The sequence below is a fragment of the Cervus canadensis genome, chromosome 32 (assembly GCF_019320065.1).
Source record: "Cervus canadensis isolate Bull #8, Minnesota chromosome 32, ASM1932006v1, whole genome shotgun sequence".
NCBI classification, from domain to species: Eukaryota; Metazoa; Chordata; class Mammalia; order Artiodactyla; family Cervidae; genus Cervus; species Cervus canadensis.
In genome coordinates this window covers 20,258,747-20,285,310 of record NC_057417.1, presented here as the reverse complement: position 1 = coordinate 20,285,310, position 26,564 = coordinate 20,258,747, and the positions used below count along the sequence as shown (strand labels likewise).

The 26,564-nt window shown below is 47.3% G+C and overlaps 2 protein-coding genes across 2 annotated transcripts; both read left to right on the top strand.

Moving 5' to 3' along the window:
• Positions 1-2,206: 2,206 nt before the first annotated feature.
• On the top strand, positions 2,207-3,592 carry ZG16 (zymogen granule protein 16). Its single transcript, XM_043454920.1, has 3 exons — positions 2,207-2,264; positions 2,445-2,577; positions 3,271-3,592. Exons 1-3 carry the CDS (start codon positions 2,210-2,212, stop codon positions 3,584-3,586), a joined length of 504 nt encoding a protein of 167 aa, XP_043310855.1. The 5' UTR covers positions 2,207-2,209; the 3' UTR covers positions 3,587-3,592.
• Positions 3,593-11,928: 8,336 nt separating this feature from the next.
• KIF22 (kinesin family member 22) lies at positions 11,929-26,022 on the top strand. Its single transcript, XM_043455155.1, has 14 exons — positions 11,929-12,017; positions 18,128-18,323; positions 19,626-19,753; positions 19,844-19,998; positions 20,382-20,591; positions 20,680-20,910; positions 21,047-21,200; positions 21,326-21,461; positions 23,406-23,574; positions 24,080-24,248; positions 24,631-24,698; positions 25,435-25,647; positions 25,735-25,794; positions 25,883-26,022. Exons 1-14 carry the CDS (start codon positions 11,963-11,965, stop codon positions 25,928-25,930), a joined length of 1,992 nt encoding a protein of 663 aa, XP_043311090.1. The 5' UTR covers positions 11,929-11,962; the 3' UTR covers positions 25,931-26,022.
• Positions 26,023-26,564: the final 542 nt, after the last annotated feature.

Sequence of the window (26,564 nt, the reverse complement as noted above, 5' to 3'; positions counted from 1 at the left end):
GTCCTGTCTGCTTTTACTTCCTCAGCTTCCCATTTGCCCTCTCCCAGGGGAGGGGGATCTGCAGGTGTTGCCTCAAGTCACTCTTCTCAGAGAGAAAAAGTTTGTGAAGAGGCTGACAGATTGAGGATGGATGGGTGGAAGAAATAGAAAGTACAGCAAAATATTAACCATGATAGGACTTCCCTGGTGGCTTAGTGGTAAAGAATCCACTTGCCAGTGCAGAAGACATGGGTTCGATCCCTGATCCGGGAAGATCCTGCATGTCGCAGAGCAGGCAAGCCCATGCGTTGTCACCACTACTGAATCTGTGTTCTAGAGCCTACGAGCCACAACTACTGAGCCCTCCTGCAGCAACTACTGAAGCTCTTGCACCCTAGAGGCTTGTGCTCTGCAACAAGAGAAGCCACTACAGTGAGAAGCCTGCACACTGCAACGAAAAATAGCCCCTGCTACTCACAACTAGAGAAAAGCTGGTGCAGCAATGAAGACCCAGCACAGCCAAACGTAAATTAATAAAATTATTTTTTAATGAAGTAGAGCTTTGTTTCTTCTGACTCAATTTAATAAAAAAAATTAATCATGATACAATCTACATGGTGAGCATATGGATGTTCACTGTATATTCTTTCAACTTTTTTATACTTTGAATTTTTTCGTATAAAATATGAGAGGAGAGAAAAAAATTGCCCAGCAAATAGTATAAGGTGTTGGGAGTGTGATCCCTTTCCAAGAGAATCTGTATTTCAAATGCCTGGAGAGGGCAATGTTTATCCTGAGAGATGGCAGATTGCAGGTAAGGGCACCAGCAGAAGCCAAACAGGGGAGGGAGAACCCTGGATAGCACCAGGTGATTAGTAGTGCTGCCCACCCACAGCTGCTGGCCTTTCGGTTGGTGATCTTTTCCCAAGTTTATTCTGCCTCTCCTGAGATCTAGGCCTTGGCCCAGAGTTGACCCCACCCTACCACCTGTAACCCTTGGGGTAGGATAAGTTCCAGACCCTGCCTGACAACTGATCCTAGGAGTCTGGTCGTGTTTGCTCAGGAGGTGAGGTTCACACGATAAACAGCAGGGGGAGGGCTTGGACTTGGTATAAAAGATCTGGAAGTTTCTAGGGGGGCTATTTTGCACTTGAAACTGCCAGGTGAGGGGTGACAGAGGTGTGGGCTAAGGGGTGACAAGGATTCCTGGATCTGAGTTAGGGGGAAATTCAAGGTGAACTGAAGAAGAGACTTCCTAGACTGAGCAGCAGGAGGGACCTGGGTGTCAGCTAACCAGGGCATCTGAATCGGAGCTAGTCTTAGATGTAAAGATGTCTGGATCTCAGCTGTAGGGCTGGGGACCCCTGGGATACACCCATGGCCAAATCTGTGTTAGTGGAGGAAGAGGTATGACAAATAGACCAGGCAGCTGGGATCTAATATCTTGAGCTGATTCCAGCTCCTTTTCAAACTTCTTGGGCTATAACATCTCCACCAGAACTGCTTGGATGGTGATGCTGGCTGTCTCTTCTATTACCATCTTCCTTCATTCTCCAAGTGACAGATAAATGCTCTAAAATGCTCTTTTCCTTCCAATTTGAGAAAAGGAACAACCTAGGAATTTAAACTATGCCCCAGATGCCCCACAAGCTGGGCTAATCCACCCCAGCCCGACTTCCATTAGGCTTTTCTCAGACTCCTGGTTTGATGAACTCAACCATCTCTATGATTTGGAGATGTCCTCCGCTTTTTTTTTTTTTTGGCTTTGCCATTTGGTTTGTAAGTCTTAGTTCCCCAACCAGGGTTGGAACCTGTTCTCCCTGCAGTGGAAGTGCAGAGTCCTAACCACTGAACCAGCAGGGAAGTCCCTCACTTCTTTAGAAAATTCCTTTCCTGCTTTGTGCTAGGAGGGAACAGGGGTTGACACAGCTTAGTCCAGATAGAAAGTCAGGATTGATCTGGCTTGGAAGGGAAGAGGAGGTTTGATTGTAGCCAGACATGGGAGAGGGAGAGGGATTAAGGACACATAAGATAGTATCTGTGATGAACAGGACTAGAGACTATGGACAGTTCTTTCGAAGCCCAAGACTCAGTGGATGAGGTCTGAATTGAAGGACCAAGAACCCTGAGACTCAGTTGGAGGTCAGGGGTGCCTTACCAGGGGTAAATGACCTCCGAGGGGATACGGGCAACCATTCACTTTCTCCTTTCTTCTCACTCCAGCCTCAGGATGTTGACCATTGCTTTTCTCGCCCTTCTTTGTGCCTCAGCCTCTGCCACAGAGAGTGAGTGAGAAGCCTGAAGCCCAGGACTAGATCAGGGGAAGACAGCCGCCTGCACTGCTGGCAGCCAAGGCTTTCAGAGGCTGACTTGGGGTGGTGGGAACCGAGTTGTGGGAGGAAGAGGGGTGATGGGGAGAAACTGAGCTCTCAGGGGATTTCTCCCCCCACCTCCTTTCCCTCCAGTTCAGCCCAGGGACTCCTCCTACAGTGGAGAATATGGAGGTGGGGGAGGAGAACGATTCTCCCAGTCTGGAAACCAGCTGGATGGCCCCATCACCGCCATTCGCCTCCGAGTCAGCAGTTACTACATCGTAGGGTAAGCGTCTTTGAGATTCTGTACTTTGGCGGCCTTCTAGGGTCTTACTAAGTTAGGAAGGTCTCAGTCACTTTGGGTCACATCAGCAAGTCACAGGGACAACATGATACAGGAAAGTTATTAGATGACTTGGATTTGAGACCTGTGCTGCCGAAACCCCTAAGACTCCCACATGTGTGATCTTAAGTAAATCATATAACCTAAGCTCTGAAGGACTTGGGCATTGTCTAGTTTACCCCCACCAGAGGTTTAAATCCTGCCTGGCATCCTCTGTCTCTAGCTTGATGCCTCTCCCCAAACATGTGTCCTTCTGACACTGGAGCCTGGCACAGCACGAACAAGTCTCTCCCCTTATGGGGGCCTTTCAGATGTTTTGGGGAAAAAAAAAAATCCCTTTTCTTCTTTCAAGTAGTGGGTGGGGGCCCAATGGGAATGTAGACTTTAAAGGCAAGCTCTGATTTTTACTGTCTGGGTGATTCTGTGCAAGCTGTTTTCCCTCTGTGAGCCTGTTCATCAGCAAGATGAGGAGCTGAAGTTCCGTGTATGACCTTCCAGGGCTCATCCAACCCTCACACTCTTCGGGGCTGTCATCTCCGTCACTAGTCTGAAGGTCTCAGTTGTAGGCCAACAGCTCCTGAATTCTGATCACCTTACTCAGTGTCTGCCTTCCTTCCCTCCTCACTCTGCCCCTAGTCTCCAGGTGCGCTACGGCACGGTGTGGAGCGACTATGTGGGTGGCACCTCGGGAGACCTGGACGAGATCTTTCTCTACCCTGGGGAGTCCATCGTCCAGGTGTCAGGAAAGTACAAGACCTACCTGAGAAAGCTGGTCTTTGTGACCGACAAGTACCGTTTCCTGTCTTTCGGGAAAGACAAAGGCACAAGTTTCAATGCTGCCCCCCTGTACCCCAACACCGTGCTACGATTCTTCAGTGGCCGAGCTGGCTCCCTCATTGATGCCATCGGCTTCCACTGGGACTTCTACCCCTCTGATTACGAGAGCTGCTGACCCTGCAATGGGGACCTGGGAACCCACTCACCACTAACCACCATCCACATGTCTCAATTAAAAAAAAAAACCAACAAACAATAAAAGGGCATGACTACAGCTAGTGGGATATACCTCTTGACTCTGGGTAGGAATGTGCGAATCTCATTTCTGGCTACTTGTTGTGTGTTAGTCTGGGGAAGAGTGGGAGGATGAGAGAGAGAGGTGAAAGAATCCTGAGCTTTTCTTCATAATTTATCAAGAGGAGATAAGGTCTTCCCTAGTGGTCCAGTGGTTAAGAGTCTGCCTGCCAGTGCAAGAGACACTGGTTCGATGCCTGGTCTGGGAAGATCCCACATGTCGAGGAACAGCTAAACCCATTCGCCACAACCAGTGAAGCCCAGGAGCCCATGCACCGCAACAGGAGAGCAGCCAGGGCTCGCCACAACTAGAGAAAGTCAGAGTGTGGCAACAAAGACCCAGCACAGCCCAAATAACTAAGTAAATTTTACCAAAGTATTTTCAGTTGAGATAACTTTTAGAAACATAGAGGAGATAAGATTCTGGCCTGAACTGATTCTTTTTTTCAAGTGTTTACCCAACTGGAGGCTGAAGGTAAGGCCAAGTCATGGCTTATCACCAAACTCCAGGTGTTTCACTCTCTAGCCTTTTCCTCCTTTGTCTTCCTGAGACAGTGCCTCTCCACCAACAAACAGGCTGTCGCCTCACTCTCCTGACCTCAACCCACTCATGATTCACAGGTGCCTGGTTCAGCATCCTTTGTTCTTCCCCAGGACCCACCTGACTCCCAAAGTTGAGCCTATTTACCCCATCCTAGTTCCCGTCTTTACACTAAGTCCTGGGGTCCATGCTCAGCTCTCTCAGACCTCAGTCCTTCCCTCCGGAAGCCACCACCTCAACAGCTCTACAGTGCCAACTGTTGTTGCTGTCTAGTCACTCAGTTGTATCCAACTCTTTATGACCCCATGGACTGTAGCTCGCCAGGCTCCTCTGTTCATGGGACTTCCCAGACAAGAATACTGGAGTGGATTGCCATTTCCTTCTCCAGAGGATCTTCCCAACTCAGGGATCAAACCTGCATCTCCTGCATTGGCAGGTGGATTCTTTACCACTGAGCCACCAGGGAAGCCCACTCTGCCAATTTTACCCTCAAAACAAAGGGGCATTCCAGGAGGTGGAGTGGGGGTGGAGATTTTCCATCATGTTTCCATGAACTGAAGGGGTTGCTTAGAGTTCAGGGGAAGCGTTAGGGGGACTGGACAGATTCAGCAAGGATTTAAGGGTATATTGTTGCTTTGGAAATTCTAGTTCCCGGTCCCAAATTTCTGACAGTTTTTTGTTTGTTTATTTGTGCTCGTGGTGGTGATTACTCATTGCTCCCAATAGGTTTATTCACATCCCAGGGAATTTCGGTCACATTTTTTCCCAATTAGACAAAAATAACAGTCATGTATATGTAATTTTACAAAGAAATATTAGTATGATACAAACTCATGACTAGTCTGTTTTTTATAAAAATGCTTTTATTTCTCTCAAGTCCATGGAATGGAATATTGTGCAACTATATTTTTATTGATATATAAATCACATAAGATAAACTTCACCCCACTTTTTTTTTTCATTTATTTTTATTAGTTGGAGGCCAACCATTTCACAACATTGCAATGGGTTTTGTCATACATTGACATGAATCAGCCATGGAGTTACATGTATTCCCCATCCCGATCCCCCCTCCCACCTCCCTCTCCACCCGATTCCTCTGGGTCTTCCCAGTGCACCAGGCTCACCCCACTTTTTGACTGTGCCCCCATGTCATGTGGGATGATTCGCATGGTTCTCCAACCTGGGATGGAACCCACACCCCCTGCATTGGAAGCACCAAGTCTTAATCACTGACTGGCCAGGGAAGACCCATAAAATTCACCCTTTAAAAATTATTTTATTTATTTTTTGGCTAGGTCTTCCTTGTTCTTCATGGACTTCTCATCATGGTAGCTTTTCTTGTTACAGAGCCCTGGCTCTAGAGCGCATGGACTTCAGTAGTTGTGGCGCATGGGCTTAGTTGCCCTGTGGCATGTGAAATCCTCCTTGAGCGGGGATCAAACCATGTCCTCTACATTGGCAGGTGGATTCTTAGCCAGGGGACCACCAGGGAAGTCCAAAATTCCCCCCTTTAAAGTATGCCATTCAGAGGTATTTAGTGTATTCACAGATTGTGGAACCATCATCACTCTCTAATCCCAGAATACTTTCACCACCTCAAAAAGAAACCCTGTCCCCATGAAGCAGTCACTCTCCATTCTCCTCTCCCCTAGCCCCTAGTAACCCTCATCTCTTTTTTTGTCTCTATGGGTTTGCTTATTCCAGACATTTTCCAGATATTTCACACAGATCAAATTATACAACAACGTGGCCTTTTATGTCTAGCTTCTGCCATTTAACGTAGTGTTTTCAAGTTTCACCCATGTTAGAGCATATATCAGTACTTTAGTCCTTCTTATGGCTGAATCTGACAGCTTTTTGACAGATCAGATATTTGGTCAACTTTAGGAAAGCCTGTTTTTTTGTTTTTTGCACCCAGTTAGGGGACTGGCACCAAAGGGGCAGCCATGGCAGAAGGGAATTGAGGGGAGGGATTCCTGGCTTTTATCTAGTCCTTATTAGGTTTTGGCAGGAGATTATGATTAAGGAAAATGTCCCCTTACTTAAAAACTTGAGTTTTAAGATTGCTGAATTAAGCTAATCACACATTTACCAAATAGTCCCTGCTAAAGGGTAGGAATACAAGCAGTACTGAAGATCTGGTTCTTTTCCTCTAGTTAAACTGTTGGTTTGGTGCCATAACAAAGGTGTTTTTCATAATATGCTAAGAGAGCCAAAAGGAGGGTTAACTTTCTCTGGAAGGTCAGGGCAGTCTGTGTGTGTGTGTCTGTGGAGGAACAGTACTGAGTCTGGCTTATGTAGAAATATGAAGATATGAGAACTACAAGTGGTTCAGTACAGGCAAAATGCAAAGCACAACTGGGCAAAAGATGAAGCTTCATAGAAAGGCAGGAACCATGAACATAATACTGAACTATTTAAACTTTATGGATTATGGGATGGCATTGGACCAAATTTTGCCCATCAGATTGATATGCTGTACATCATTTTTCTGGTGTAAATTGGGGGAAATGGACTAAAGATAAAGCAGGATGAGATAAAATAGTTAAGAGACTAGTTCTAGATCATAAATGATAATGTCTGTACAAAGGCAATAACATGAGAGAGAAAAGGGAAGACTTTGAGAGATTTGAGGGGGAAGAATTTGAGAGATTTGAGGGCTCAGAAGAATTGATAAGTAAATGCAAGAGGGTGAGTGAAAGAGAATCTAGGAGAATGACCACATCAGTAGCTTGGACAACTGGGAAGAAGGATATTCTCTGAGATGGGGAATACAAAAGAAAAACTAAATAGCTTTTGGACTCATTGAGTTTTTTTTTTAAAGTTTACTTTCTAATGTTTATTTTCTTTATTTATTTGGCTGTGTCAGCTCTTAGTTGTAGTATGCAAGATCTTTGATCTTTGTTGAGGCATGCAGGATCTTTAGCTGCAGCATTTGGACTCTTAGCTGTGGCATGTAGGATCTAGTTCCCTGACCAGGGATTGAACCTGGGCTCCCTGCAGTGGGAGCACAGAACCTTAGCCACTGCACCACCAGGGAAGTCCCTGGTGTCAGCTCTTATATCCAACTTTGCTCTCCTTTGCTACTTAAGGATATAGTTTGGAAGTGTTTTTTTGTTTTTTTTTTTTAATTATTGTTTCTCCTGGAATATCAGGTGTTTAACAATTGGAATTGCTACCAGGCAGATGCACATGCCTAGGAAGTAGATCCAACCATCATTCCCTTTCAAGAGCTAAGGAAATTAAGGCACAAAGAGGTTAAATATCTTGACCCCAGGTGCCTGGCAACAAAGCCCTGTACCTAAGCAATTGTTTTGATCTTAGAAGTCCTGACTCCCTGAGCTATGCTCTTTTCACTATTTCTGGCAGGTATCTTACCATATACCTGGGAACTGACCAGAGATGTGAAAACCTGAATAAAAGTGTTAGTTGCTCAGTCATGTCGGACTCTTTGTGACCCCCATGGACTGTAGCCCTTCAGGTTCCTCCATCCATGAAATTCTCCAAGCAAGAATACTGGAGTGGGTAGTCATTCCCTTCTCCAGGGGATCTTTGAGATCTTCCCAACCCAGCGATCAACCCAAGTCTCTTGCATTGGAGGCAGATTCTTTACTGTCTGCACCACTTCAGTTCAGTTCACTCGCTCAGTCGTGTCCGACTCTTTGCGACCCCATGAATCGCAGCACGCCAGGCCTCCCTGTCCATCACCAACTCCCGGAGTTTACTCAAACTCATGTCCATCGAGTCGGTGATGCCATCCAGCCATCCCATCCTCTGTCTCCCCCTTCTCCTCCTGCCCCCAATCCCTCCCAGCATCAGGGTCTTTTCCAATGAGTCAACTCTTCGCATCAGGTGGCCAAAGTATTGGAGTTTCAGCTTCAGCATCAGTCCTTCCAATGAACACCCAGGACTGATCTCCTTAGGATGGACTGGTTGGATCTCCTTGCAGTCCAAGGGACTCTCAAGAGTCTTCTCCAACACCACAGTTCAAAAGCATCAATTCTTCCATGCTCAGCTTTCTTTATAGTCCAACTCTCACATCCTTACATGACCACTGGAAAAACCAGAGCCTTGACCAGACGGACCTTTGTTGGCAAAGTAATGTCTCTGCTTTTTAATATGCTATCTAGGTTGGTCATAACTTTCCTTCCAAGGAGTAAGCGTCTTTTAATTTCATGGCTGCAGTCACCATCTGCAGTGATTTTGGAGCCCCAAAAAATGAAGTCTGACACTGTTTCCACTGTCTCCCCATCTATTTCCCATGAGTGATGGACCAGATGCCATGATCTTAGTTTTCTGAATGTTAAGCTTTAAGTCAACTTTTCACTCTCCTCTTTCACTTTCATCAAGAGGCTTTTTAGTTCCTCTTCACTTTCTGCCATAAGGGTGGTGTCATCTGCATATCTGAGGTTATTGATATTTCTCCCAGCAATCTTGATTCCAGCTTGTGCTTCCTCCAGCCCAGCGTTTCTCATGATGTACTCTGTATATAAGTTAAATAAGCAGGGTGACAATATACAGCCTTGAAGTACTCCTTTTCCTATTTGAAACCAGTCTGTTGTTCCATGTCCAGTTCTAACTGTTGCTTCCTGACCTGCATACAGGTTTCTCAAGAGGCAGGTCAGGTGGTCTGGTATTCCCATCTCTTTCAGAATTTTCCAGTTTATTGTGATCCACACAGTCGAAAGCTTTCACATAGTCAATAAAGCAGAAATAGATGTTTTTCTGGAACTCTCTTGCTTTTTCGATGATCCAGTGGATATTGGCAATTTGATCTCTGGTTCCTCAGCCTTTTCTAAAACCAGCTTGAACATCTAGAAGTTCTCGGTTCATGTATTGCTGAAGCCTGGCTTGGAGAATTTTGAGCATTACTTTACTAGCGTGTGAGATGAGTGCAATTGTGCGGTAGTTTGAGCATTCTTTGGCATTGCCTTTCTTAGGGATTGGAATGAAAACTGACCTTTTCCAGTCCTGTGGACACTGCTGAGTTTTCCAAATTTGCTGGCATATTGAATGCGGCACTTTAACAGCATCATCTTTCAGGATTTGAAATAGCTCAACTGGAATTCCATCACATCCACTAGCTTTGTTCGTAGTGATGCTTTCTAAGGCCCACTTGACTTCACATTCCAGGATTTCTGGCTCTAGGTCAGTGATCACACCCTTGTGATTATCTGGGTCGTGAAGATCTTTTTTGTACAGTTCTTCTGTGTATTCTTGCCACCTCTTCTTAATATCTTCTGCTTCTGGTAGGTCCATACCATTTCTGTCCTTTATCGAACCCATTTTTGCCTGAAATGTTCCCTTGATATCTCTAATTTTCTTGAAGAGATCTCTAGTCTTTCCCATTCTGTTGTTTTCTTCTATTTCTTTGCATTGATCACTGAGGAAGGCTTTCTTATCTCTCCTGGCTATTCTTTGGAACTCTGCATTCAAATGGGAATATCTTTCCTTTTCTCCTTTGCTTTTCGCTTTTCTTCTTTTCACAGCTATTTGTAAGGAGTCCTCAGACAACCATTTTGCCTTTTTGCCTTTCTTTTCCTTGGGGATGGTCTTGATCCCTGTCTCCTGTACAATGTCACGAACCTCGGTCCATAGTTCATCAGGCTGTCTATCAGATCTAGTCCCTTAAAATCTATTTCCTACTTACACCACTAGCGAAGCCCAAACAGTCCTCTGTAGAGTGCAGGGAAGACCAAAATGCCAATCCTCTAATGGTTCTTGAAGTGTGGTATAGGAAATTCTGGAGATCCCTGAGACACTGTTAGGGGTCTGCAAGGCCAAAACTATTTTCATTAAAAAACTGAAATACCATTTGACTTTTCACTTAAATTCTTTCTTGAGTATACTGTCGAGTTTTCAAGAGGTTATATGATGTGTGATATTACAACAGACTGACTACAGAAGCACATATAAGAATCCTGCTATTTCATCTTAAACCAGACAGTGGGCATGCAAGCTCAGTTGTGTCCAACTGTTTGCAACCCCATGGACTGTAACCAACCAGAATCCTCTGTCCATGGGATTTTCTAGGCAAGAATACTGGAGAAGGTTGCCATTTCCTACTCCAGGGGATCTTTCCCACCCAGAGATAGAACCTGAGACTCCTGAGTCTCCTGCATTGGCAGGTGGATTCTTTATCATGGAATCACCTGGGAAGTTCAAACCAGACATTACGTTTGTAAAAAGGTAAAACAATGTCACTCTTCTTTTTTCTTTGCTTTGGAAAATAGTCATTTTAAAAATTAAAATTTTATCTATGTTACATGTAAAGAGTTTCTTATTGCATTTTTGGGCAATTTTTAAATGGAGACATAATTCATATAACATAAAATTTATCATTTCTAAGTGTACATTTTGGTGGTTTTTAGTACATTCACTGTGTTGTGCATCTATCACCACTGTCTAATTCCAGAACATTTCCGTCACCCCTGAAAGAAATTTCAATCTATTAGCAACAGTCCCAGTTCATCAATTCCTTACCATTCCCTGCCAACCACTAATCAACGTTCTGTCTCTACGGATTTGTTTCTGTAATTTTTTAAAGTGTATTAATACATGCTTCAAACTTGTATTCATTTCTAACCCATTAAATATGGATAAACCCCATACAAACAGAAGATCTTTGGAGCCTTAATTTTTAAGAATTCAAAAGCATTCCAAGGCCAAAAAATTTGAGAACCACTGGTGTTGTATTTGTTTTCTGATATGTTGGACATAATGTCTAAACCATGGCCCTACCAGGAGCTCAAAGATGGTTAAGGTTCCACAAGGGCTAGGGAACTATTTACCTGGCTAGACCCATAGGACATGGGAGCAAGGGTCAAGTTGACCAAGATTTAAGTCACTAAGTAAGAGACGGACCATGCCTGAGACGGACCAGGGACATGCTGAGTGCTGAGTTACAAAGTAAAGAACATCCGAGTTGGTCTCCTCGGCTCAGAAATAAGACGTAAGAGGACGTACATCACCTGGCCTCTACACCTCAGAGTGGCTTTGGGGTCAGCAAGAAGTGAGTGCAATGTGATTATCCACAATCTAGACAGCGTCGTCCTGACCTAAATCAGTGACTAGACCGCTGACTGGCCCTGATGGCAAAGTGCCCAAATCCACAAAACGATTCCCACCCCACAAAGGCGAGAAACAACTTCTGAGGCAAGAACCTGTAAAGCTGGAGATCACTGCCAGTCCTTTAGAATAATCCCCTTCCCGTGCAACATCTTTATTCCTGTAACGTGCTTTTATTCTGCCACTAAAATAGCGAAAGTTGTATTCAGTCAAGTGCCTTCGATCACCCTTTGCTCAATTCATACCACGATTCGTAGCTATATGGGGGGCGGGGCGGGGGGATGAAGCGAAAAGTCTACACTTAATGCAAACCTACCCCTCGAAACCCAGAAGGTATCGGGAGCCCAGTGCGCCGCAGCGCTCACTAGTGGCCCAGACGGCCACTGTCGCGAAAGCCTAGGGCGGCGGAGTTTGGGCGGGAGCGCCGACCCGACGTCAACGGCTAAGTAGCCGACGTGCGCGCATGCGTTCTCCGCCAGGGGAAACTTTTTCTTGAAGGACCAGGAGGCGAGCCCTAGAGGGCGGGATAATGGTAGACACATGCAGGAGCTTCCGGCCACGAGTAGCCGTGATTGGTGGAACCCAGTGGAGAGGGCGGGGCAGCGGGAAATTCGAATAGAGAGGCGGGCCCAGGGAGGGAGTGGGATGGACGCCGGGGTCCCGGCGCGGAGGCGACGCGAGATGGCGGCGGCGGTCTCGGGTAAGCTAGCCCGACTCGGGCAGGGCGGCTGCTGCAGCGTGGAGTCTTGCGGGGTGATGGGTCGGAGTCCAGTCTGGGCTCCGTGAGTTGTTCCGGAGACCGCGGAATGGCGTGGGGGAGGGGAGGAGAAAGCTGGGAGTGTGGGTGGGAGTCGCAGTTCTGCTTCCTGTTCTCGGTGTCGGTCTGTAGACCCGGGTTGAGACCTAGTTCTGGCGCATTTTTGACCCCAGCTCACTTTTCCCTTGTGAACTTCAGTTTTCCGTGTTAATAAAATGGGGACAGTGACCCATCTCGGAAGATTACAAGAGTAAGCGAGCGAAAAGTAGCCAACTTTATACTCTAACCATAGGGACAAAAGGGATCTAGATACACGTTTGGGGGGAAGAGTTCCTGTATGACGTGTTGTTTGGGTGCAGGGAGATCCCTGAGAGAGGTAAGAGGTTCAGACGGTCTGCAGCAGGGTGAGAGTTGACAGCATAAGATGTGCTGTTATCACAGAAAAGGGAAATAAGGACTGTTTCCTTTTCTTATAGCCCTGCAAGTCAGAACTGTTTTAAGTTTGGAAAGGTTACTAGGACATTCAGAATCTTGCTCTACAGTCTTCCTCTACACTGAATTCTGGTCAGTGATTATAATGGTCACCATAGAATTTATCTGAGACCTTACTGTTTGTCGGGCCCTGTTTGGAAACAAACCTATTTAATAGGATGTCAAGCACATGTTGAGCCCTTGCTAGGGGTGAGGCACAGTTGTAAGTACTTTATGGTGATAAATCATTTAATCTCTACATGCTGCTATGAGGTAGTTTACTATTGTTCCTGTTTTACAGATGAAGAAACCAAAGAACCATAGATAGGTTAAAAAGCTTGCTCAAAGTTAACACAACCAGTGTGGAGTTAAATAGTGTTAATAGTGGAGTTAAATAGTGGAGTCTGAATTCGTACTCAGCAAATCTGATTCTAGAATCTCTGCTTTTAACCATTTTGCCCAAGCACATGATATTCCTGCCGTCTGAGCACAACCTACCCTCAGCCTTCCAAGACCCACTGTGTCTGGTACATTGTAGATATCATAAAAATGCTTGAATGAATATTGTCCCTTCCTTTAGAGGACCTTTAGTCTGTTTCAGTAGATAGTCATAAAAATCTATAACATGAAAAGCATTGAGAGGTATGTATAAACTGCTATAGGGAACACAGAATCTGAAATAAACTCTTGGGTATTCTAGGAAGACTTCATTAAGGGAGTGATATTTGAGGTGGGTTTCAAAGGTTGGATAGAAGTTTGCTAAGCTTTGTTGGAACGAAAAGGACACTAATTGATCTATTTCTTATTCATGTTGTAAAGAGAGGCCAAAGATGCTCTCTTTGGCTCAATTTCCTTATCAATAAAAGAAGACTTAAGTTGAATGAAGCTTGGGAATTGTGGGAGGGGGAAAATTAAAAATAATTAGAAGTGCTAACTTTGCCCAACCTCAAAGTGACTTTTTAAAAAAATTATTCTTTTTTTTTCAAAGTGGCTTTTATGGTGAAATAGACTCTTCTACCATTGGCAGTTGTGTGAGTGTGCCTCTCTTTCCATCTTCCCCTGGACTCTGAGCTTTGGAGGAAGACTGGCAGTGGCCACAATTTATGTTATTCATTTGACAGATCTTAATTTGTTCAGCAAATACCCCCCGAGAGCCTACTCTGTGCTGGATGTTGGGAATATAAAGGCAAGCCAAGTAAGACTTGTTTTCACTGAATTCACAGTTAGATGAAAAAGAGACAAATGTACAGCTACGGTAGAGTGTGATGGAGAAGCTGGGGAGGAAGCAGAGGGAGAATGATCCGAAGGGAATGAGACTGGAGGCAAGGAGACCATCGGGGAGGCTCTTGAAATGAAGACAACCTTGGCAAAGACTGCCCAGTAGGAAAGGAGAGAAGTGGACTTATTTTAAAAAGGTAGAATTAGCATATGTTAATAAAGAACTGGTGTGAGAAATGAGAGAGAAGATGCAGTTAAGAAAGCCTGTCTGATCTTTGGGGTTGGTTCCATTTATTTACGTTAGAGAGTGTAGAAGGATATTGGGGTTGCAGAGGGATGGGGAAGGATTCAGTTTAAGACGAGTGGAGTTTGAAATACCATGTAAGAGGAGGTGTCAAGGCAGCAGAGAGCACTCTGGTGTGGAGGTGTCAATTAGGAGTCATCAGCCTTGAGGTGGTAATTGAAGTCAGGAGCACAGGTGACCATGCCAGTGAAATTAGTCAGTCAGTAATGGTGTTCTCAACTGGGGGCAATTGTGTTCCCCATGGGGACACTTGTAATGTCTGGAGACATTTTTGGTTGTTGCAGTGGTGATAGTGGTGGGGTATGTGCTAAATTTCCTACAGTGCACAGGAGAGCCCCACCCCCAAGAATTATCCAGCCCACAATATCAATAGTGCAGGAATTGAGCAACTCTGATCTAGAAAGAGGATAGAAGGAGCTTAGGAAAAACATCTAAGACTGGAAGAAACTGAGGAGTGACTAGACAGCTGGTGGGTGGCAGGGAAAACAAGGGAAAAGTGTATTTTCCAAAGGAAAGCAGATCCGGGGTGTTAAATACTGCAGGGAAGTCAAACAGGATGGGAACTGAACCAGGCTGTGGGCTCTAGCAGTGAAGAGGTCACTGGTGACCCTGCTGAATGATGAGGGCAGGAGTGAGTTGTTGCCTTGAGGGGAGTAGCAAGAGAAATGTGTAGTTAAAACAATAGCTGATATCTGCTGAGTACTTACTGCTGGCACTGTGTTAAAACACTGTATGTACATTATTTCTCTGGCTCCTCACAATCCTACGAGGTAGATACAGTTATTTTTATAAGAAGAAACTGAGGTTTGAAGAGGTTGAAAAAGAAGCCTTCCCAAGGTCACACAGCTAGTAGATGGAACTTGTCTCCGGCTCTGAGGCCCGTGGGGATGTAGGGTCTAAGAAGGCCCAGGAATCACATAATGCACTTTAGAGTTAGACCTTCATCTGAAGCTCTGTCACTAGCTAGCTATTGACTATGGGCAGGCTAGCTAACCTCTCTATACTGCCATTTCCTCATTTGGAAAATGGATGAATGTATAACAAGATGCTTACTGGGTTTTTATCATGTACCAGTGCTGTTGTGCTTCCCAGGTGGCGCAGTGGTAAACAATCCGCCGGCCAATTGGCAGGAGACACAAGAGACACAGGTTTGATCCCTGGGTCAGGAAGATCCCCTGGACTAGGAAATGGCAACCCACTTCAGTATTCTTGCCTGGAAAATTCCATGGACAGAGGAGCCTAGCAGGCTACATACAGTCCATGGGGTCATAAAGAATCCAACATAACTGAGCCTATACACACACACACCAATGCTATTGCTGTTCTAAGCACTTTTATGTGAATGACCTTACTCACTGCCATAAGAACCCAACAAGTATTTTTATTTATCCCCATTTTGACAGGTTGTGGAAATTGAGGCATAGGAATGGAAAATCATTTCTCCAGGTTATTTAGTTGTAAGTGGCAGAGTTAGGATTTGAACCTAGGCCATCTTAACTAGAATTGTTACCAACCTACTTACCATGTACTAGTTACTCTGTTGACATTTTATATGTTACTTCTTTTAATCCTCATTAAGATCTTCCAAGGCCCTCCTCACCCTATTTTATAGACAAAAAAAACTGGGGCTCATGGATGTTAAGTCACTTGCCCAAGGTCACAAGCTGATAAGTGTTAGAGCTGGAATTGAAATCCAGCTCTGTCTAGCCCGAGTCTATACTCTTTCTACATCACCACAGACTTCCCCTGCCCCTTGTACTGCTCACTGAGCTTCTTTAAGTGCTTCTGTATGTACGTCTCTGTTCTCACTGAAAAAACCCTGGGAAAGACAGGCAAGGGGAGGTTCCTGCAGACATTTTTGAGAAGTCATTGACCTCCTCGCAGTCTTAGTTTTATCATCTGCATGTGTCTGCTTCCTTCTGACTTTCAGGACTGCCATGAGGGTCGAATAAAAACTAGATGCCCAAGTGCTTTGTAAACTTTAAAGTGAGAAATGTGGTTGCTAGCTTCATTTGTCAGATGAAGGAACGGAGGCCCAGTTTTTGGAACAGGCCATCTGCTTTTGGGTATATCTTACTTACATGAAAGATTCTTCCTGGGGTAGCCTGTCCACCTTTTTGTCCTGCTGCTTCTATGTTGGTCACAGATACCAGCCTGCTACCTTATATGAGGTCTGTGGTTCCCAGCAACCAGCTGCCACCACCAGCAAAAATGGAGAGTCAGAACTACCAAGAACTTTCCCAATTGGTATGTGACAGGGAGGCAATACGACATCCTCATTAAAAGCAGATTTTTGAAGATGAAATCTAGGTTTGAATTTTGTTGTTAGCTATGAGCTATAGTATGGTATCTAAAATACAGAAATACCTACCTCATAGATTTTTGTCAGCTCACATAAAGAAAGGCCTTTTTTTTTTTTTTCCAGTTTTATCTTAATTGTGTTTTTTGATGATAAAAATAACTGCCTGCCACCCCCCCCCCCCCACTGCCAAATGACTTAGATTTAATTATAAGAAGCAAACTAAACAGAAAACTTACCACAGAGAAGGACTGCATGTTAGTGCCTTTGCAAGCTGAGGGACTGGAGGCTGCCTCTTGACTTTATCCTTTCCAAAGTTGTCCACAGTGTCTTTTTTTTTTTTTTTTTTTTTTTTTAATTTTTTGACCACACCGCTTGGCATGCGGAATCTTAGTTCCCTGACCAGGGACTGAGCTCACACCTTCTGTAATGGAAGCACTTAACCACTGGACCACCAGAGAAGTCCTGTTGTTATTTTTTTTTTTTTTCCTGTTATTTTTTAATGCAAACATTACACCATTACAGAACTGGGTAACATAGAAAATAAACCCACATGACCCTCCACAGAGAGAAAACCATCACTTAACAGTTTGTGCAGGGGGGCACATGTGTGTATGTACAAATTTATATATATAAGAAACTCCAGGTAAGAACAGAGGCACAGAAAGGTCAGGGAGTTCAGTGACTGGTTTTTAGATGGGGGCAAATGTCCACTTCCTTAATCCTAGAAGAATCCCCTAGGTCCTGATCTGCCACACCTTGACAATTCAGTGTCCCACCGCAGCATAAGCATTACCTAGAAGCTGCTAGAAATGCAGAATTTTTAGATCCTCTAGGTTATTTATATACACATTACAGTCTACACCCCCTTATACCTACCTACTGAGCAGGATAGGAACTGAGGCCAAACTTGCGGACACACCCAGCACGGCCATGGTGGAAAGAGCTTCCCCTGAGATGAGCTGATTCCCCTGACCCTCCCAGGGGTATCTCTGGGACGCAGTCTTCAGGCTTCCTTCCCTGCTTCTGTTGTCAAGGTTATGGGCGGGCGGGGGCATCTCTTAGTCTTCACAGGTAAATGGGACTAACATGCTACCTTTCAGGGACACCATGGAAGGTAAAGTGTGCCTGGCACGTAGCCAGTGCTTCATAAATGTGAATATTTGCTAAGTACATGATCTGGTTTATGGTTCCAGCCATAGATAATCTCTTTCCTTCAGCACCCCACTGCACCCTGCCTGAGACCATGTATTTGATTCATCTTTCTCTTCCATCCTGCCCTTCTGTGCTCAACTCACCTACAGGACACACACAGTCCTGCCTTACCAGTTCTACATGGGGGCTGTGCTTTCACCCCTCCATACTTTTTGCACACGCCTTTCCTTCTCCCTGAATTGCTTGGCAGTGACCCTACTCATTCTTCAGGGGTCAGCTCAATTAACTGCGTCCACCTCCAAGACTCCTGCCTTGTGTATTCGGGTTTGCTCCGTTGTGTCACTCGTGTCCCACTCTTTGCAGCCTTATGGACTGCAGCCCGCCAGGCTCCTCTGTCCATGGGATTTCCCAGGCAAGAATACTGGAGTGGGTTGCCATGCCCTTCTTCAGGGTATCTTCCCAACCTAGGGTTTGAAGCTGTGTCTCTTATGTCTCCCACATTGCCAGGTGGGTTCTTTACCACTAGCACCACCTGGGAATCCCACTCCTACCCTTAGCTCTCAGCAAAGCTGCCACCATACCTCACGCCTAAAAATCATCTTCCAGGAGCCGGTCGCTGTCGGCTAAGCAAGGTGGGAGCTGGCCGGCGCCCACCTCCAGCTCGAGTGAGGGTAGCTGTGAGACTGCGGCCATTTGTGGATGGGACAGCTGGAGAAAACGACACCCCCTGTGTGCGGGGCCTGGACAGCTGTTCTCTGGAGATTGCCAACTGGAGGAACCACCAGGAGACTCTCAAATACCAGTAAGGTTCAGGCCCTACTCCCTCCCGTTCTCACTCTCCTAGGCCTGCTCACACAATCACTTGCCCAGAAGTGATTTCTCAGACCTCCTCCTCAGGATCCTTCTTCCTTCCTTAGTGCGGCTTTGTTAGCCACACCTTCGTTTCAGGTAATGTTCACGGGTGCCCGCTGCAATAGGGCCTCTCGAGGATAGTGCAGGAAAGGCTGGAGGCTGAATCAGATACATGATACTGTTCACAGTCTTAGAGAGGAAGCAGGCACAAAATGGGGAAGGAGCAGCGAAGGTGAGCTGGGAGCCCAGCTCGGACCTTTGGGGAGGGGTGGGAAGGACTGAGGAAACAGACCAGCTCGCCAACCCAGGCTGTGACTGGGTGGTGTCCGAGAAGACCGCCCACGTTTGGGGGATAGAGCTCACAGCTATTGTAAAGTTCCTTGGGAGATTTACAGTTCAGGCTCCTCGGCCTGTCATTCTAAGCCAGAGGGTGGCAAACTAAGATCTGCAATAAACTAAGGCCTTATTGGAATACAGTCATGCTCATTTATTTACATATTACCTGCGGCTGCTTTCTGCCTGACTACAGTGATGGGTGAGCAGTTGTGAAAGGAACCATGTAGTCCACAGAGCCCAAAATATTTACTATCTGGCTTCTTATGGAAAAAGTTTGCCAACCTTGTTCTAGGCCCTTGACAACTTGGCTTCAGTTTCTTTCCAGCCTCATTTCCCCCAGCACATGCTACACTGCACGTGTATCAGTGCTAACCCTGCCTCAGCCAGAGCTGCTCCGTCAGAGCACAGTGAGTAGGCTTCGGGTGTGTCAAGCCTCATCTGGTCTTTGCTCTGTTGTGTACAGACGCCACTTTCTAGAAATTCTGTGATGTGAAAAAGGATTGGGAAGCCTGGCCCTTTTATACCACGTCTTGTGTGCTATTTTTGACACTTAAGAGTATCTTTCTCTTCTCTCTCTGGCAAAAATCCTCCTTCCCCAGGCAGAATGTTCCTCCTCCTAGTGCCTTCTCATCTTTGTTTCCTGAATCGCAGCAAAGTGTGGGTATCTGTCTATGCCACAAGACTGCAGAACTCCTAAGAGCAGGGATACCAAATTCATCTCTGTGTTTCTACACCAATACAGAGACTGGGATAGAACAGGTGTTCCATGGGCACTTTCTTAGATCTTTGTATAAGAAGAAGAATAGAGACCCTTAAATGTGAGACTAGTTTTATCCTGGCTGAGACTAGTTTTATCCTCTAGACCTGGCTGAGAATGGAACCTGCCACTGATTCCTGCCTTTCTTCCTGCCTGCAGGTTTGATGCTTTCTACGGGGAGAGGAGCTCCCAGCAGGACATCTATGCAGGATCGGTGCAGCCCATCCTGAGGCACTTGTTGGAAGGGCAGAATGCCAGTGTGCTCGCTTATGGGCCCACAGGGGCAGGTGAGGAGGGCAGATACAGAGCAGCCCTGGGCCAGAAGGGACTCGGGAACGGGGAAGAAAATCTCACAGCTCTCTCCACTCTTTTCCCAGGGAAGACGCACACAATGCTGGGCAGCCCAGAGCAGCCTGGGGTGATTCCTCGGGCTCTCATGGACCTCCTGCAGCTCACGAGGGAGGAGGGTGCTGAGGGCCGGCCGTGGGCCCTCTCTGTCACTATGTCCTACTTAGAGATCTACCAGGAAAAGGTGAGCCCCCTGGCCCCATTTTTAAATATTTATTTGGCTGCTCAGGGTCTTAGTTGGGGCACATGTGGGATCTTTAGTTGAGCCATGTGGGATCTAGTTCCCTGACCAGGGATCAAACCCAGGCTCCGTGCACTGGGAGTGTGGAATCTTAGCCACTGGACCACCGGGAAGTCCTCAAGGCCCCTTTCTGATTGAAGAGGGAAGAAACAAAGGGTAAAAATCAGACCTGGTTCTGGAACATGAAGTTTTGATCTAGCAAGGAGACCTGGAAACACAGAGGTTGGGGTAGCAAATGGCACAACTCTGAGAATCCAGCAAAGAAAATGAGAACCATAGGCAGCCTGTAAGTGGAGAATTGGCCGTACCCCTCACTGCTCACATAGGTATTAGACCTCTTGGAACCTTCATCGGGAGACCTGGTGATCAGAGAAGACTGCCGAGGAAACATCCTGATTCCGGGCCTCACGCAGAAGCCCATCACTAGCTTTGCTGATTTTGAGCGGCACTTCCTGCCAGCCAGCCGAAACCGGACGGTGGGAGCCACCCGGCTCAACCAGCGCTCCTCCCGCAGTCATGCTGTGCTCCTGGTTAAGGTGAGGTCCCCCCCGCCCCCGATAGGGGTGAGGACCTGTGGAGCCCCGGGAATGTGAACTAAATGGGGGCCCTTGCTCTTGCCCCCAGGTGGATCAGCGAGAACGCTTGGCCCCATTTCGCCAGCGGGAGGGGAAACTCTACCTGATTGACTTGGCTGGCTCAGAGGACAACCGGCGCACAGGCAACAAGGGCCTGAGGCTGAAGGAGAGTGGTGCCATCAACACCTCCCTGTTTGTATTGGGCAAGGTGGTGGATGCCTTGAACCAGGGCCTCCCTCGGGTACCCTACCGGGACAGCAAGCTCACTCGCCTGTTGCAGGTCAGGCCTCCAATCTCGGGTAAAAGGGGCTGGAAAAGGGGGCTCTCAGGCCTGCCAGGGTATCGGGGAACAGAGGTCAGGCAGGGGGAAGGTGAGGCTACTTACCTACCCACCCTGCCCTGTCCCTGTCTCTCAGGACTCTCTGGGTGGCTCAGCTCACAGCATCCTCATTGCCAACATTGCCCCTGAGAGACGCTTCTACCTGGACACAGTCTCTGCACTCAACTTTGCAGCCAGGTCCAAGGAAGTAATCAACCGGCCTTTTACCAATGAGAGCCTGCAGCTTCCTGGTGAGGACTGGGGTGGGCTGGAGTGAACAGGCCAAGGCTGGACACCTGGGGAGTTTGCTGAATCCACCAAGGATCAGCACAGAAATTGACGCCCCCTCTTTCCCCACCTTCCAATCTTCCCCTAGTCTTGGCACCTGTTAAACTGTCTCAGAAAGAACTGCTAGGCCCATCAGAGGCAAAGAGAGCCAGAGGCCCTGAGGAAGAGGAAACCAGGAGTCCCAAACTCCCAGTAGCTCCAGCCTCTGCCTCCCAGAAACTCAGGTGAGCAGAGAGGGAGGGGTCTTGGCACATTCCCTTTCCTGTTGTGTCTGGGTTGGGTGCAGAGTGGCTGTGGGTTTAGTCTGTTGTATCCTTGAGTTGTGAACTTGTTCTTCTACTGGATTCAGCCAAAATCCTACTCTACTGAATTCACTGCAACCTCCAGCTTTGATGCTGCTATCAGGGGTCATAAGGAAGCTCCTAGCCGCCACCCCCACCCCCTGCCCCCCCCTTTTTTCCAATCCTTTAGTCAGTCAGCAAAATCTAACATTTTGGCACCAATGTTGCAAGGATGAGCACTTTCACTTCTGATTCAAGGAGTAATGAGGACCAGGTCTTTCAGGTCCCAAGGATAAAGCATAGCAAAGAAGATAAAAAGAAAGATGTCTCATTGAGACTCAGTCTGTGTGTCAAGCGTCCAGCCTTTCTGTGACTTTCCATGGGGTCAGCTGCTGTCCTAACTTTGCCCTGCTTCTACCCTCAATCCAAACAAGGCCTCTCTAAACCAGGGAGGTGTGTGACCTCCCTTCCTGTTCTGACAGCCCCACCTCATGGCCCAGTATGCACTCATGTTCAAGTCATCCCCGTTCAGTGGTCTTGCTTTCTGTGTCTGGCCACCTAGCCCTCCAAGGAACCACTTGCATCTTGATCTTTGTCCTTTTTCTACTCCTAGCTCCAATAAAGCTTCTCAACTCTCTTAAGTCCTAAGACAACTGAACAGAGGTGACCTGAGGAGGCCAAGGATTAGTGCACATTCTGCCCCAGGGGACAGTTGTATTAGGTTAACCAAAAGATTCATTCAGGTTTTTTCATAGCATCTTACAGAAAAACCCGAACTTTTTGACCAACTCACTATTTTAGAAAGGATGGCAAAAGGCGCTTGGATACTTGTGTTCACTCAGAACCCCATCTCTCAATCGTGTCCTTCTTAAACCATTTGTCAGCAGCGGCCTCTCCTGTGTGTACAGACTCAGAGAAACATATACACATGCACATCTGTAAAGCACATGAACAGGCAAGGTCTCTGCCAGATAGGCACCTTGGATAACCTCAGACGTGGGGTACATCAGACCCAAACAGACCCCAACCTCAGCAGGCTCATATTTCAGTAGAGGAAGCAAGACGGGAACATCGTATATGACTCGAGGTTGACAGTACAGAGCACAATAGGGAAGGAGGATCCTTTTGTTCTGCGACAGCCAGGAAAGAAGAAATGACTTCTGTGTTTACCTGTACTTTCTGATCCTGCTCTCGGAGGCCCTTGTACATAAAGAACAGGGCAATTTCTATCCTCGAGAAGCTAGTTCATAGTGTAGGAAAGAAGATACACAGCCAAGCTGGCATCACTAGAAAGGTGGCATCAAACTGACTTTGAATGATAACTGAGATCAGATGTGAGGGGGAAATTCTAGACAGAAGGAAAAAATGTTAACATGTTCAGATTAAGTTAGGTCTCTATTTGAATAGGCTTTTCCTACTGCCCACAGGAGAAAGGCTTGGCATTTGAGGTCTTCAGTGGTTTTCAGAGCCCCGCTGAAGATGACCTCCCCTGTGAATCTTGCACCAACTGCTCCTCCAAATGAACAGGCAGACGGATGGCCCTTGCTGTCACCTTATGATTTCTTACTGTTTGACTGTACCCCTCAGGGCAGGGGGATGTCTTAGATCCCATGAATACCTGCCATTCAGTGGTGATGAAATGCTTCTTCTCATTTGATCTGGCCTCCTTGAGAGGTTTACCTAGGCAGGTAGTGATTGATCCCCATTCACCTGAAGAAGACACTGCACCTAGGGTGTCTGGATAACTTGTTCAGGGTTGCCAGCAAGTTAACAGTTGGGTTCTGGAACCACAGAAACACCAAGTTAAGGCAGGATGAGGGGAATCCTGCTGCTGGAGATGATGATGAGAGAAGAGGTAAGTGGGGAGTAACCTCTTTGTGTGCTCAGCCCCCTACAGAAGCTAAGCAGCATGGATCCGGCAATGCTGGAGCGCCTTCTAAGCTTGGACCGTCTGCTGGGCTCCCAGGGGAGCCAGGGGACCCCTTTGCTGAGCACCCCAAAGCGAGAGCGGATGGTGCTCATGAAGACAGTGGAAGAGAAGGATTTGGAAATTGAGGTAAGTGTTGGGAGGCTGGGGCTGGGATTCTTGCTGACCTTGAGAAGTAGTCGGAGGATCTTCAAATAGGGAAGGACCAGAAAGGCTGGACCAGCATCCAGTTTTCACCCAACACTGGAATCCCTCCCTTCTATAGCTTTTGCTTGAATTTCCTTAACTGAACTTTGAAAAATAATTGAGATCACAGGTGAGGGGACAAGAGGAAAAAATTCCAGGTACAAGTGTAAGACACTGCCATTTGCTAAAACCCAGATCAAATTAAGTTAGGACTCTGCTTGAACAGCCTTTCCTTTCAGTATTTCACAAAGAAGCTCCTTCTACCTCTGGGCAGCCCTGATCATTAGAAAACCTTTAATTACCCTGGGCTCCAGTTGTCTCCTGGTAGTTTCTCTTGTAGGTGCTCACTCTGCTCTTCTAAAGCCTCAGAGCCCTGCACACTCACTTTCCTAGTCCACTGCCCTAAAGTTGGTTCTGGGTCATATCTCTCCCTGATCCTTTCTAACAGAGGCTTAAGATGAAGCAAAAAGAACTGGAAGCCAAAGTGCTGGCCCAGGAGGCTGCTGACCCCAAGGAGAAAGAGAACTACTCTCCCACAATGCTCCGACCCCTTGCTCGCCGTATAGTCACAGTGGCTAAGCCCCTCAAAAAGGCAGTGGTGATGCCTCTACAACTGAGTAAGTTTGGCTATAGGGGCCAGAAGGGCCCAGATAACTGAGATCTTGGAAGAAAGGTGATGTTTGGAGCAACTGTCTTTATGTCACTCATGTCCTCCCACCGTGATGGAAAGGGGGAAAGTGGATATGAAGTAAGAGCTGGGTGTACTGCTCTCAGTCATTTAGTCCAGTGGGGTAGACTGACCAGCGCATGACTGATTATCATTAAAGACCAACTGAGATTATGTTCATATATAAGTATGAGAAAGGTCCTGTGGAAACAAAAGAGAAGGTTAACTTGGAGGAGGGGAACAAAGGAATCAGTAATGGAAGACCAAATGGCTACCAGGGGGGCTGAAAAGTGGCCTCTGCTCTGACTCCAGCTCATAATTCTTACTTTCAGTTCAGGAGCAGGCAGCATCCCCAAATGCTGAGATCCACATCTTGAAGAAGAAAAGTCGGAAGAGAAAGGTGAGAGTAGCTTGTAAGCTGAGCCCAGGAGAAAAGGCAGAGACCTCTAGTGGGAAGAGGACTGGCCACAGAGTTACGTGGCCTGGCCAAACCCTTATCAGCTTTTACAACCCTTCCATGTTGCTTACCCTCTGAATGCCTTACAGGGCATTTAGGATGAAATGTGGGTAATATGAATGTACCTAGCAGGATGGGTGTCCATCACCTGTTATTTTTCTTTCTTCCCAACGCTCTCACTCTCAGTAGCTACTTACTAGGCACAGTGTGTATGGGTCCTGCCCTCTACAAACTACAGAGCCCACTTAGGCAGACAACTAAACAGTCAAGAAATAACACTGAAAGACCCACCTCAATTTTTAAACTGAGATGACATCAACTGAGAGTCGTTTGTTGAGAACTTTATCTTATGTGCCTTCCTGGAGATGAAAGAACTTATTCTTTCCTTTTCAGAAATGAGGGATCCGATTTAAGAGCTTGCTCTGTGTTTTACATTCATTAACTCATTTGATCATCACAATTCTATTCTACTCTTTCACAAATCAGATAAATTGGGAATCACACCAGAGTGACCAGAGGGAAGGGTGTCAGAACAGACCCTGGACAGGAGGGAAACAGGCTGGGGAGGGCGGGCAGGTAGCTGCTGTTAAGACGCCTATCCTTGGCGAGGAGTGCAGAGCGGTTCACTGCCGTGGGCCGAACAGCAAACTGTTTCTGTCACTCACCTCCTGCCTCATAGCTGGAGTCCCTAGATGCCTCACAGCCAGAAGAGAAGGCTGAGGACGGCTGGGAGCTACAGATCAGCCCAGAGTTACTGGCCCATGGTCGCCAAAAAATATTAGATCTGCTGAACGAAGGCTCAGCCCGTGATCTGCGCAGCCTGCAGCGCATTGGCCAAAAGAAGGCTCAGCTCATCGTGGGCTGGAGGGAGCTCCACGGCCCCTTCAGCCAGGTAATGGCCCAGGGAGGACAGCCTTGGAATGGAGTTGGGTGGGGGGAACCTGGCCTAGACCCTTCCCCATCGCTGTTGTCCTGCCAGGTTGAGGACCTGGAACGCGTGGAGGGCATATCGGGGAAACAGATGGAGTCGTTCCTGAAGGTGAGCTCGCGGCTCGGGCCCCCTTGTTCCCCTGGCTTGTGCCCTGCCCGGCTCTAAACCTGCTCTCCCCTTCCCTCCTGTGTTGCAGGCGAACATCCTGGGTCTTGCCGCGGGCCAGGGCTGTGGCCCCTCCTGACTGCTGGCGCCCCTCCTCTGTCCCTCGCCCCCTTTTTTTTTTTTAAGTCCTTGTGTAACTGCTTGTCTTGTAAATACAGTTTTCACCCCGTTGCTTCAGCGTGATTCTTGGGACTACAGGGGCGGGGCCGGGGTATAATTGCCCTTGGGATGGGCCACAAGCTCCGCCGGCAAACTTCTTTGGGCGCCATCTTTGGGAAAACACGAAGCGGCGCAGGATTGTAAATAAACCGCTGGAGTGGGAGAGGGACGGGACGGTGGCCGAGAGGAAACAAAAAGCTCCCGCGAAAGCCCTAGGACGACGACCGTTAGGCGGGCGCGCGCTTAGAGCTTAGCCCCGCCCCATCCGCAACCCCGGCGCGCGCTCCCCTATTCTCCCGCTCGACAACGACAGCGAGTTTGTGCGCGTGCGCGCGGAATAACGGCCGCTGGCGGAGGGAAGCGGGGGGTGGAATCTTTGAGGGGGGGAGAGAGAGAGAAGCCGCCCCGTCTCCCGCGCGCCCACCACCTGCGCCATCGTCAGCCAATCAGCGGCCGTCTCAGGGGTCTCGCGCTTGGGGCGACTCCGGCTGCTGGGTGGCTCCCCTGTCCCTCCTCCCGCCAGAGTCCCTCCGTACCTCCCCCCTCCCGCGGGC

What these genes read in the sequence shown, in the direction of transcription:
- KIF22 (XM_043455155.1), top strand. Translation starts at nt 11,963, where the DNA reads ATGGACGCCGGGGTCCCGGCGCGGAGGCGACGCGAGATGGCGGCGGCG. An exon ending in GATGGCGGCGGCGGTCTCGG is followed by an intron (nt 12,018 to 18,127) that starts GTAAGCTAGCCC and finishes ATCATCTTCCAG; the next exon opens with GAGCCGGTCGCTGTCGGCTA. An exon ending in TGAGAGCCTGCAGCTTCCTG is followed by an intron (nt 21,201 to 21,325) that starts GTGAGGACTGGG and finishes ATCTTCCCCTAG; the next exon opens with TCTTGGCACCTGTTAAACTG.
- ZG16 (XM_043454920.1), top strand. Translation starts at nt 2,210, where the DNA reads ATGTTGACCATTGCTTTTCTCGCCCTTCTTTGTGCCTCAGCCTCTGCC. An exon ending in CTCAGCCTCTGCCACAGAGA is followed by an intron (nt 2,265 to 2,444) that starts GTGAGTGAGAAG and finishes CTTTCCCTCCAG; the next exon opens with TTCAGCCCAGGGACTCCTCC. An exon ending in AGCAGTTACTACATCGTAGG is followed by an intron (nt 2,578 to 3,270) that starts GTAAGCGTCTTT and finishes CTCTGCCCCTAG; the next exon opens with TCTCCAGGTGCGCTACGGCA.